The sequence below is a fragment of the Dendropsophus ebraccatus genome, chromosome 8 (assembly GCF_027789765.1).
Source record: "Dendropsophus ebraccatus isolate aDenEbr1 chromosome 8, aDenEbr1.pat, whole genome shotgun sequence".
Classification (NCBI taxonomy): Eukaryota; Metazoa; Chordata; class Amphibia; order Anura; family Hylidae; genus Dendropsophus; species Dendropsophus ebraccatus.
In genome coordinates this window covers 32,126,168-32,139,834 of record NC_091461.1, presented here as the reverse complement: position 1 = coordinate 32,139,834, position 13,667 = coordinate 32,126,168, and the positions used below count along the sequence as shown (strand labels likewise).

General features: G+C 41.5%; 1 protein-coding gene across 1 annotated transcript in view; it reads right to left on the bottom strand.

Moving 5' to 3' along the window:
* Positions 1 to 732: 732 nt before the first annotated feature.
* The window catches only part of CPEB3 (cytoplasmic polyadenylation element binding protein 3), a 54,989-nt gene continuing 42,054 nt past the window's right edge, over positions 733 to 13,667 (bottom strand). Inside the window, 4 exon segments of the mRNA XM_069980116.1 lie at positions 733 to 1,079; positions 3,127 to 3,308; positions 6,311 to 6,425; positions 7,316 to 7,434. Coding sequence (XP_069836217.1) covers positions 852 to 1,079; positions 3,127 to 3,308; positions 6,311 to 6,425; positions 7,316 to 7,434 — 644 coding nt within the window. The 3' untranslated portion in view covers positions 733 to 851.

Sequence of the window (13,667 nt, the reverse complement as noted above, 5' to 3'; positions counted from 1 at the left end):
TTTTTAATGTCTTAAATCACAGATACCCTAGCCTGAATAGAGTATTCTGGTATTGTCAATACCATTTTAATAGCAGCAAAAGCTATTGCAGCATACGTTTACATAACACTAAAAAGGTCTACCTCTCAAACCCAACCTGTTCAGTAAAAAAAAAAAATATATATATTTATATATTATAATAAGAAAACAAAAAAAACACAGGGAAAATAAATCTGATTCACTGTATAGAAGATATCGTTTCTCTAACATAAGCTTATTACAAAAGACATGGTTCTTAAATACCAAGCTAAGGACGTTGTAAGTTCATATGATTTGTTAGAGTGAATTGCACGGGTTATGGCATAAGACTCATGTTGCTGTGGGAATTTTCTTTTTTTTATGTTGTCGTTGTTGTTTTTGCTACATTTTCCACATATGAGAACTTTGGTAGGTTGTCTTCTATGGGTAAGGAGAATATAAAGTGTGAATCAGATACCTAAGTGCATGCTCCAGTTTATAAGAAAAATTCTTCACCGCACCCACAACAACCTGGAAAGGAGAGGAACTCGTACCGGCCTAAATGAGATGTCTCTACTGACAACATGTCTGTGAAGGAAACTAAGGTACCAACCAGATGATGATTCTGTCGTTTTTTTCTCATCCATATAGATAGATATAGAAATCAAAGTGCAAAAATTGAGAACAGTTACACTCTGCAGGTTTGCATGATACTGGACACTAAGTTCAGTAAGGTGGCTGTAAATCATAACATTTATAAAACAAAAACAGAAAGAGCAATTTCTTCCATAGATCCGAGGGGGCATCGATGGTTTCCGTGGCCCTCGATCTCCTGTGTGTGACATGTGCAATGCTCAGCTCCAGCGGAAGGGGACGTGGCGTGGCCGGTCGCCTCCCTCTTTCACCAGTGGTTTGTGGAACTCCCGGCCAGCGCGGGAATGGATGCTGGCCCAGCAGTACTCGCAATAATACTGCAGGCAGGTGACGTTGGCGCAGAAGAAAGGCGCAAACTTCCCACCACAGCGTGTGCCCTGGCATTCATCGCACATCTGATCATCCAACACATATGGCTTTACTTCCACCTAGAAGATTGGAGATTGGAATTACAGCACATAGAAGGAGGTGATAAAATGAAGAATACTTTATAATAAAGGCCATGTGTGAAAAGGATCAATGTGCAGCCACGAAAGCTGCCAGAGAAGTTCTCAGAGAGACCGAAGCTGCCCAATCTCTTTACAGGAATTGGGTTTCTTTGTCCCACTGGGGATCTGATGTTTAATGACAAGAAAAGCACAGAAGGTTATGCTGCTGCCGTAAAAAAAAAAAAAAAAAAAAAGCACCCCGAATACATGCTAATGGGATCTGTTCTATAGAAAGAGACATAGAATATTGACACACTTGATCTCATTGTTTTTGCTATTGCAATGCACTCATTTTGCTCCAACACATCTTTTCCTATAGGTCTTTATGAAAATGTAGTGTAGTTTCTCTTCTACAGTCTGCATGTTTTCAGGATGCTCTGTCTTCTTCAGGGTAAAATCCATTAGAAGAGCTCTCTGACCACCCAAGTCTCCAGCCCCGCTAGATCTGGTCATAGATCAGTTTAGAAAAAAACATTTGGGAAAGAAGAGGGCTGGAAACTGGGTGGTTAGACAGCTACTCTGATAGGTTGCACCCTGAAGAAGACAGAGCAGCCGGCACTATATGTAAAAACATGTAAACTGCAGAAGAGAAACTGAGCTAAAAACATTAATAAAGCCTATTGTAAAAATAATAAATATTTCTTTACTAGCAATATAAGTAAAAGCAATGATTAAAAAAAAAAAAAAAAAATTTAAAAGCACATGATTTGTCAGAAAAACTACAGTCAGATCAATGGGAGCCGAGCTGAAGTTACACAGTGTGGCAGCCACACAATGTCTGTAGTAATGGTATATTGCGTGCAGTGGTCCTGACAAACAGCTGATCATGTGAGGTACCAGGTCTTTGACCCCCATGGACCAGATAATTATTAAAGGGTAAACAGGTCAGTCTGACATTCACATGTGAACAGGTTTAATAGTTCAGAGATGGCATCCATTACATAGGAGAAGCATCACACTTATGTAGAGATGTGATCATTCACTGCTGCCTGCAGAAAAATCCAACCCTGCTAAGCTTTTTCTCTATCACTGCTGAACATCAAAGAAGGGGGACGGCCATATCCATCACTGCAGAGAATCTTATCCTTCTAATTACTGAAATAGTCATCCAGGAAGGATGGGGTTAAAAGGGCCCGGTCTGCGTCTGGCTGGACTTGAAGAGAGTGATGTTGGCAGCATCGGGGGCTAATGATCTGGCAAAGCAGCGCTCCAGTTCTTTTGGGAAAGGAAACGGCAAGCGAGCCGCACGACTCCTCAATACAGACTCTTAATTCTGAGGCGTGTGCTGCTGCGGTTGATATTTTAGGCAGATTAGCAACCACAATAAAAATGTGCGAGCTTAAGACTTGGAATGGAGGGCTGTAGGAAAAATAACATTCACTTCTGCACAAGTGATTTTCAAGTAACTGGCAGACGGTGAAGAAGATGTTCTGCTGCATAGAATAACACTGCCACACGCTCAAAAAAATTGGGGCCATGAGAGGTCATCTGGCCCTGGAGATTTACACTATTATACTAACTAATCCTTTTGTATCAGGAAGCACACTAGAGCTTTTCTTGGAGCCTTAGAATAATAAATTATTATTAATATTATTAATAATATTTGTATAGCGATAACAGATTCCGCAGCACTGGGTACAGTAATGATAGTTTTGGCAGAGGAGCCATTGCCAACTGCAACTTATGCACCCCCCTATAACTATGCCCACTCCTAACAGTAGATAGATTACCTGCTGTGACATCTATGAGGGAACTCGAGCAGTCCCCATCAGGACGGCTGGACAAGTCCATCTATCTCTGCATAGGTTCTATGATACAAAATATAATGCTATGGCTCCTCGGAGGTGAGGCACAGAGGTCACATTATGGGTCATCAATGTGTGGGGGTGATTTAAGGAGAATTGCAAAAAAAAAAAATGTTTGACCTACAAAAGACTCTAGAACATTTCTCCCAATATGCTGATTATTGAACAACATGTCACCTTACCCGTTTGTCAATGTCATTGTGCTGCAGCTGAACGAAGCGGGCACTGATAGCGGCTATGTAGCTCTGCTGATTTGAAAATGCCACCCTCCCGGCGCCTTTTGGGTATTTCAATTCAGGATCGGTATCAATGCCAGCATAGCAAACTCCACCATACAGACGATCCATGATCATGGCCAATTCCACTAAAAAATAAAAAAAATAAAGTAAAATCCAAGACGACAAAAATCCTATATACATCCTATATTCTAAAACATGCAAAGAAATTCCTACACAGCACTGACAACAAAATGCAGTTAAAAGGAGAAGACCGGAAAGGGGACTTTTTGTTTTAAAGAGGGGGGGGAGAGAAGAGTAGGAAAGGGTTTAGACTGGTAAGTTACATGTTCGGGTTCAGCAACATTCTCCGAACCAGAATGCTCAACATTTGACTCCCTACTGCTGCAGAGGTTGGAAGCAGCCCAAGAGAGTCCTGGAAAACATGGCGGCATCCAACTTCTGCAGCAGTGGGGAGTCAAATGTTGAGCATTCTGGTTCGGAAAATGTTGCTGAACCCGAACATGTCAGCCTCTCCGCTCAACACTAGTGACTATTGCCCACGGTTGGCCAGTATTCATTGAAGTCTCCGTCTAAGCTCCCCTCGCGGCTCCCGTAAACAGGGAAATTTCCCACTTGCCATTTCCAGAATTTTTTTTTTATTGCTGCAGCCATAATGACAGAAAACAATTCACGCTTCCTGCCAATGCTAAATGAAGCAGGATATGAAAAGAGTTTTATAGCTTAAAAATGCAGTTTTGTTGATTCTTTAGATTTAGCCGCGGAAAAAACACAAGTCTTTATTACGCCCCAGAGGTCTATAATTCCTAATATGCTAAGATCTGCTCTACATAGCGGAGCCCGGGAAGGTTGTGTTTGGCCGAACTGGTAGAAAATTGGAGAGAGCAGTAAATACAACATGTTCATTATAATCAGCTGTGTAGTCTGGACCGCTCTCTATATAACAGCAGTCTAGTGCTGTAGTCTGGAGCTCCACATATAACACTAGTCCAGAGCGTCCCCTAGAATAGCAGTCTGATTATTTAGTAATTGTAGCCAAGTGCCCCCTATTAAAGTTAGTGGAAAGCAGCAGCCTCTGCAGAGTAAGCGCCGCTCGTCATCATTGCTCACTCTTCGTAGGTTTACACAGAGAGACTGACAGCCCATCGCCCTTAGTGTACTGCATATTATATTGCATAAGGATAGGACAGTTGGGGAGGCTCTGTGTAAGGGCCCTATTACACGGAATAATAATCTGCCAAATCGGCAGGTCATTGCTCCACGTAATAAAGACAGCAATCAGTCGAAGAAACGATCATCGGCTGATCGTGTCTCTTGGTCCAGATCTGGAGTCATCGGCCGCCGGGCACACATGACTACATGTAATAGCGATGTGAGGCCAACGGTTGATGAATGTGTAAAGAAAATAATAAACTATACTTACCTCTCCATGCTTCCTGATGTCCTGCTAGCTTGTCTAAAGTGACAGGCCGCTAAGCCAATCACTGGGCGCTGAACATTCCCAGTGATTGGCTCAGCAAGGAGACACTGCGGGAAGCAGGCCAAAGCTAGCAGGACATCGGGGTGCGTAGTGAGGTAAGTATAGTTTATTATTTCACAAGGACTCTATACATTGCCCATGCTGCACGATTATTGGGATATATATGGGCTCTGTAAGAGAGCGCCGATCTAGCAGATCAACACTTACATCAATACAGCCCTAAGTAGTGACGTGTACATGACAGTGCTTGATCAAAAAAGGGGATCGGTGATCAGGACCTGGGCAGCCCTGTAGTTCCCAACAAATCACTGGTGGCAGCAGAGCACCCCATGTTGCCATTCCACGTATATTCATATATAAATCAAAAGTTATTTTATTTGAATTAGTACTATAGGAGGAGAAAGTTTAAGGGCATTTCCATGTACCTAAGCAAAAACTAGACAAAACTAGACCTACACAAAGCAATCCCCAAACAGTATATATTTAAGCAAGTGCTATAAATAGTTCCTAGGGTATAAACTGGGCTGACCAGCATAAACATATATATGTTGCAGGGAAATGATGGAATCCAGGGAGCAAATCCCCGGAAATGATGAAATGACCACGCCGTTACATCATTTCCCTGAAGAAAGTCAGGGATTTGATCAAATCCATGACCCCTTTCAGGGAAATGATGAAATGAGTAACCTATTTAAGTCTGTTAGTCACCCAGGCCAGGCACAGCGGGGAGCAGGAGTCCCAAGATGGCGGTGGCTTCTCAGAAGGCACGGCTGGCAGGGCGGACGGGGAGCAGAGAGGCCCAAGAAGACAATGGCCTCCCGCCAGGCAGCTTGCAGACGAGGGGGGGCAGGAGGACCAATACAGCGTCTGCGTTGCACGGTGGTGGACGGCCAGAGAGCAGAAGGCCCAAGATGGCACGAACCTCCCGACAGGCTGGGGGAGCAGGAGGCTTTCCTGAGTTTCTTCAGGAAAATGATGTAACGGCATAGTCATTTCATCATCTCGCGGGATTTGATCAAATCCCTGATTCTATTATTTCCCTGCAACATATACAACCTACTGAAAAGAGATGAAGCCCCACAACCAATAATTATCCAAGGTTTTATGGCTTTATAAGACACATACATGTACATATGAATTAAAACAAAGACGAACCAGTAATGATGAGTTGTCACATACTGGGGACTAGGTCTTTAATTCTTAGGTATGGGATAATTATTGGTCACGTCTTCAACAACATGGTCAAAGACTTCTGTAGCTGTGCACCACTGCTGTACCTAATCTCATCATGCCTGGACAGATGGGAATTGTAGTTCTGCAACAGCTGGAGGGCCGCAGGTGTATGTTACAAAGTGTATGGAGACTTGGAGGAAGCTAAGAGGGTTGCTTCTGTTGTTTCTCTGGTGTCACCATTCTATGTGCCAAGGACACAATGTCTATAGTGCCATACATTGACAAGTGCTTGCCTTAATCAAAAGGACAAATAGAAAAATGAACAGTGTCTGATCTACAGCCAGGAACACCGCCGCCGATGGATCCAGGCCTGGGCTTCCTCCCAGATTTGTCAGGATATTAAAACAAAAAATGTATACGGACAACACAGCAATAAATACAGGGCACAAGTGTCTGGAGCTCGGAGACGCCTCTTACCAGCTCGTAAAGGTCGTGGAACACCTCCAACAAATATGGTTTTTCTTGGATCCAATGGTTGAGAGCCGTCCATGACAAAGTCACTGTCACTCAGATTCCACGGTCTAATCTGGACCTGCATAGAGCAAGTACAGTACAAGCTGTAATAACAAAGCCAACAATATAAAGCCGCACACAGATCCCAAACAAGTTACATCCTGGATCTTCTGCCATGACAAACATGGCGAAAAGCAAGCAGCCATTTCTGGCTTTGGATACAGAATCATAGCCAATACAGAGGAGAAAAAAAATGAAGAAAAATAAAAAATAAAAACAAGCAGTATAAAAGAAATAAATCTGTTAAAAAAAGGGGGGGGGAGAGAAGAGTGGTACAAGTACATGTGGAGATGTTGGAAGCATTGAGCTATGAAGCTGCAAATGAGGCCTAAAGGGGTCGTCCAGGCTTCGAGAAACATGTCTGCTTTATTCCAGGAACAGCACCTCTCCTGTCCTCATGAAAAGTAGTACAATTCAGCTTCATTCACTTCAATGGAACGGAGCATGAATACTACACCCAACTTGGGGACAGGGGTGAAGCTGTTTTTCCAAGAAAGTAGCTGTTTTTTTTCTAATCCTGTATAACCCATTTAGATATATTAAATAGACAATACACAGATCTCTTCCATGCTCCACTTATACACTTGTATCTATAACAAGAGGGCATGCTCTACATGTATAGGAAAGAAAGTTTTATATCAGCATAGATGGGGATTCTTTACTGTAAGAGCAGTGAGACTATAAAACTAGGAAATAAAAAAAAAAAAACAAAAACAAAAAACATTGTGGCATCTCTAAGCTTTACACCTTGGTACCACGTGCCTTGCAATATTCCCAGTGAATTTTAGAAAGTGAAGGCTGGGCTTTTTGGGCAGCATGGTCAGACCATATAAACCATGGGACAGATGTGTATGCTGTAGAGCATGCCCTCTTGTTATAGGCATAGTGTATGAGATACAAGTTCCTTACAGGTTTGTCTTTGATGGTAGGGCTGGACACACACAGGTAAAGCTTGCCATCTTCTTCTAAACAGGCGTCTATCAGAGCCTGCACCGAACTTTCCTCTTGAAAGAGCAGGAAGGCATAACCTTTAAAAAGAGCAAAAACAGCCGCGTCAGACACGGTCGCCATAACCACAAGGCACTATTAATAGAACAATCCAAGTTTCCAGCACATAAGCATTATCACCGGTGCCCTCTGAGGAGCATGTCCCCGACACTGCAGCGAGGATACCTTCCACGTCTTTACAGCAGGCATTAGGAGATCCATTATACAAACAATAAGACAACCTACAGCTTATATATACAGCTCTTATATATCTACCAAAGGAATATCCTACCGTCTAAAAGGGTTTTAAAAAGTACCTGTCATTAGACATGTCAAAAGTTATAGACCAAAGCAGGTTACACTGCTCAGACCCGCGGCAAATCAGGAGATATAGTTGGAAAGAGAGTCTTATATTCTACAGAAAAGGAGACCCGACACTGTCAGACCACCCTGACTGCTTCCCTAATGTCCCGAACACACAGAGTCAGCGTATTTTTTTATTATTTTTTTTTTTTAAATCACAAAAATTCCGGATACATTTCTGCTACAAAATAAAAATCTGCTGAAAAATACCATATACCCATAAAATAATAGCTAAAAATACACACAGGACAGCTAATCCTGAAAAGTTACTTCTTTAAAAGGAAAATCCATTTTTGCTGCACCATTCCATACAATTTGATAAAACACAATAAAACGGATCTGTCAACAGCAGCTTACTGATGGTCTCCAGAGACTTTCTACACTGTGAAAAGTGAAAACAGCATAAGCGGCAATGGAGACATTAGAAGGATGCTAGAAAGCCATGGAAGTTGTATCATACGTCTGAATCACATCAGCTTTCTAGTATAACAAAACTATGCAAGTGAAAGACAGCAAATCTAACATAATACCTAGCTAATGGGGAATGTGACGTTACATAGCTGGTTTGGAGGAGCTCCGTTTCTCTAGTCGGAGGGAATGTAACACATGTGGAGTTGGCATTATCCAGAGTCACCTTGAGCGCAGAGATATCAGAATGCCAAGTGTCACAGATGAGGAGGCGCTCTCTCGTTTACCGTCTAAGGCTTCAGGCTTAATGAGTCAAATAAATAACATTAAAATGCCATTTATGGACCTACACCGCCAGGTGCCCTTCATTTAGCATTGAATTGTTCTTGTCGTGCAAAAATTGGCCATAAGGAAGAAGAAAATGACAAGCACATCTCAATGACACAAAGAAGAGATAACATTCTGTCCGATGGAGGAACTAAAAAAAAAAAAAAAGACATAAAAGCCTTCTCACCAATGAACACACTGCAGACCGGGGCAGTAAACAGCAAAATGTGCTGTGACTAAACCCAGGGATTTACAGCCTCTTGCCTTCTCATGGAAAGAAAATGGACCCTCCACTTTTCTGCCCAATACTTTTATTGAAAGCCGAGAAGGACAACTTGACATTTTGTAAAAATGTGCAACTAAAAGAGCTGCCGCTTCAATGAGGAAAATCACTGGGCGCTACTTGATAAGGATGGTCACAGCCACATCTTATAATGAAACGCTTCCGTATAGAGAACTGCAGGTTACTAAGAATGGAAGACAGAGAACCGGTCCAACAGACTCCGACACGAGGCGTACACCATCAAATGCTATATCTAAGGACACCCGACAGGTTTATCTACACACTCTGCAAGAAAAGTGCAGATCCCTTTAATAACATCAGAGGCAGAAGCCATTTTATGAGCTGCATAAAACATTTAAAGGGTTTATGCCATAAAAAAAAAACAAAAAAAAAAAACATGGCTGCTTTCTTCTAAAAACAGGAACAGTCCATTGATAGTGTGGTATGGCAGTTTAAAGGGGTTATCCATCGCTACAAAAACATGGCCACTTTCTTCCAGAGACAGCACCACTCTTGTCTCCAGCTTGGGCGGGGTTTTACTGCTCAGTTCCATTGAAGTGAATGGAGCTTAATTGCAAACCGCACCTGAACTGTAGACAAGAGTCGTGTTGTCTCTGAAAGAAAGTGGCTATGATTTTGTAGCGATGGATAACCCCTTTAACATTATTCATTTTAATTCGCTTGTGAAAGCAGGGCATTGCTTGTAGAAAAAGGCAGCCATTTTTCTTTTAGTATTCTACAACCCCTTTAAGTTCGACTACAATTTTTTTGTTGTTTAAATGTATAAAACATGAAAATTTTCATAATTTGTAACAGGTTTCTAAAAGTAGAGTTAACTGGACTCCTCGTTCCCTGCTCGCTCCTGATGATAGCCCCAAGGTTCAGACAACACAAAATGTAAAACAAGAGCTACTGCACGTGACAGCAAGCGGGTGGAGGGTCACGGGAGGGGCTTCTCGAACGATCTTTAGATCGTCCAGGGAGCCCATAGGGGATAGCGGCGGTCTGCTGCCGCCCCTATTATACAGAGTGACAGCCAGCAGACCATCATTGTGGTAATTATTTTCAACATGTAGAAATACAAGGATCAGCCAACATTGTGCATGTCGGCTGATCGTTGCCTTTTAACACTAGCTATTACACCAAGTTATTATCGGCCATAACAGGCAACAATCGGCCGATAATCACTTGGTGTAATATGGCCTTAAGTTTAAGCTCTATGGCAAAATTGCTTAATTTTCTTTTTTAAATGCAACTGAAGAAAAAAAAAAAAAGTTGAAAGAGTGGACATAGCTTTAAAGGGATAATATTATCTATTAAATTTTTCCTTCTTTTCTTTCCTTTCCATATACTTTACCCAGATAAAGCAAAAAATAATGTAACTATGATAGACTTAAAAAAATTATTTCAGTTAATATTGCCAAAGTAACGTAAATGCCGCGCTGTCTTTTCATCACACCTCATTGATATGCAAAGCCAACATGATGGCGTCTTACAAGCTGCGTATAGAGAATGATCTGGCCCGGTTACAGGCTCACAAAGACTAAGCATATGCGGGTGAACATATGGACGTAAAATGATCAGTCACTTTTGATTTTTCTAGGAAACTTTAATTGAAGGAAGAGACAAAGATGTGAGCATATGCGGCCATGTTATTATCTGCGCCAAATAATGGACCGCTCCATCCTAACTACTCTCTGAGCACCCTGATCCTGCCAGGGAAGTTTTTACATAAAAATACAGATTAGTAGTAGTATTTCAATAGCTTCTGTTATACAGCAAGCACAGCAATTTCTAATGCTCTATTACAATCCATCTGTAGCAAATGACTGAACCCAGCCCTATAAACTACTCTCTGCAATAATGGAGGATTTAAAAGCACTAGTAGCCTTTTATGTTCTTTTTATATAAGTTGGTTATTAAAGGATAAAATTAATATATAGTCTCTAAAAAGACAATGTTAACAAATTAAAAAAAAAAAAAAGTTGCTGTACAGAGATTTTTAAATTCCCTATTTATTACGTCGCCCCCTGCTTTTTTTTCCCAGTAATAGTCTGTGGACGTCCATCCAGAGATGCCTTAGGTGGTGGTCGCACATGCTCAGTGTGTAACAGGCAGCAATGGGAACCTCATTCATACTCGTAGAACAGAATAGCCCTACTGAAGTTAGCCCTACTGAAGTTAGCCCTACTGAAGCCCTACATATATTTCAGTCAGTATTGCAACCAAAACCAGGAGTGGATTAAAAACACAGAAAGGATCTGTTCACACAATGTTGAAATTGAGTGGATGGCCGCCATATAACAGTAAATAACGGCCATTATTTCAATATAACAGCCGTTGTTCTAAGATAACAGCAAATATTTGCCATTATATGGCGGCCATCCACTCAATTTCATCATTGTGTGAACAGAGCCTTTCTGTGTTTTTAATCCACTCCTGGTTTTGGTTGCAATATGAGGACCACAATACTGACTGAAATATACATATACTGACTGAAATATACGTAGTGTGAACGCAGCCTAAATGTGGATACCTCCTGCTATGTGAAGAGATTATTATGTAGGTGCTATATTGCATTCAGTAGGGGAACAGGGACTGTAAAAGGAGTGATACATCACCTAGGTCACTGAAATATAAGTATCTGCAGGATTTAGGGCTTACAGTAAACTGCCACTATAATGGCTGCCTCCTCTGAATCCCCATGTCTAGATGAAGGGGGTCATCATACTAAATGGATTTCTGTGTTTCACCAATGGCACGTTTGGCTTAAGGGTCGAGTGCCAATCGACTATGTGCAAGTTCATCTTAAAAGGATACATAGCGTGGATACAACTATTGAAATTGAAATGGTCACATGACCATTCACTTCCATAGCACGTCCAGTTTACACGGGGAGCCGTGCTGCTGACAAAAGAGGATTATTTTTTTATTACTTAGAATTATTATATTATTATCATTATCAATAAATAATAATAACAACAATAATAAATACTATATATGTTTCCTTTTATTTATTTATTTTTTTTCGACCCAAAGAACAACCAATACATTCAAAATCTATGGGACGCACACATTCATTGGCACGACTCCTTAGGAAATTGCTACATTTTGAACAGATGTAATTTTTTGTGCCAACTGAAAAAAAAAAAAAAAAAAAAAAAAGGAAAAATTTAAAAACAAACACCTACTGCTCTCAGGTGGCAATGCGGAAATGTCAAAGTAATATGTAAACCCTAAAAGTCAAGTCACCCATAATGCTTAGCACTTTCAGCACTAAAAACAGGAAACAAAACTGAAGATGGAAAAAAAAAAAAAAATCTGGCAGCGCCTCTCATTCTACAAAGTACAGCTGTCAAAACAGAACTTGGAATCCGCACGTCTCTCTGAATGCATGAATGGAGACTTTCATAGCGTCGGGGGAAGACTCCGCAGTCTAATGACTTTTTCTTTTAATAATCCGGGAAAACAGTTTAGATATTTCACCTTCCCTCCACCATGCAGCACTGCGGCTTGACGGCATGTACTTGGGTAATGGCAGCCGCTGCCTGCTGACTACCTCCTCATTGTTTATCCAACAACCAGTTAGTGAAATTGAAAAGAGAAAGTCACCCGCTGACAGCAATCTATGGCGGGCGCGGGTTGTATGCACGCGCTCCAGCAGTAAATAACACAAATGGATCTCCTAGCAGAGGTCTTAATTGATCTAGAGCCGAGTGACAAGTCCGTCCTTTCACACTCAAAGCCGCCATTCATTTTAGGGAACATAAATGGCTTTATGAAGGGATAATTGCCTGTGTTCGAGCTACTGACATAAGCTGTAACTGAGAACCTATTACATAGGATTGCTAAGGCCTAGATAGCACCACGGCGCTTTATGGAAGCAATTTTCTCTCACCGCATTAGTTAAAAGGTAAACATATAAGATAAATAAAAATCACAAGGGCCTAGACATATATAGAAACAAGAGAATATGCAAAAGATTTCATTATCAGACTCCTAGCAAGGGATCCGCACAATTGGACTGAAGCAGGCACAAAGGTTTTCTTTGGGAAATTTGCTGCTCTAGACAGTTCCAGTCCTGGACAGAGGTGGCAGCAGAGAGCACTGTGTAAGAAACCACCACTTCCTGTAGGACATACAGCAACTGAGAAGTACTAGGAGACTGAAGATTTTTAAATAAAGGTAAATTACAAACCTATATAACTTTCTTAAACCAGTTGACTTGGAAGAAAAAGATTTTCGCTGGATAACCCCTGGCTATAGTAGTTGGATGCAGCCCTAGGGAGTCTGGGAAAACATGCGTCATTGTCATCATCAGGTAAGACATTGACTACGTCTAAAACGTGCGCCCTATAGTCGGATGAATACGGACGTTTGCTCAAGGAGGTTTCATAACACGTTAACAGTCTTAGAAAAGGATAGTCTGAGCGTTTTATAACAGAATTGAGCTGAGTGCACCTGGGTGTAAAGCGGGTGTAAGTCGGAGGCTCCCAAACTCCAGCAATACAGGCAATTGGGCAAGTCATCACGCTCAACAATAAACTTCTCAAGAATACTTAACTGAATATTTTTCATTCTTTCTTTCTTTTACAAAAATGCTTATTTACAATGTTGAAAAACATAAATATCACCCAAAGTGCTCATGCTACGGACGACTTCTGGTAAATGGATTCCGTTTCACTCCTCCCAGAGCTCTCGATCCACCATTTGCATCACCGGAGGCTGGTAAGCGTGCAACCACGCGGCTGGACGTTTCAGGAGCGAGGCTCCCTTCCTCAAGCATGCCGCAATGTGTACTCCCACCACCATACATAGTATCACGTATCGTGAGACTAATTACTAGAACACATTGCGGCATGCTTGAGGAAGGGAGCCTTGCTTCTGAAACGT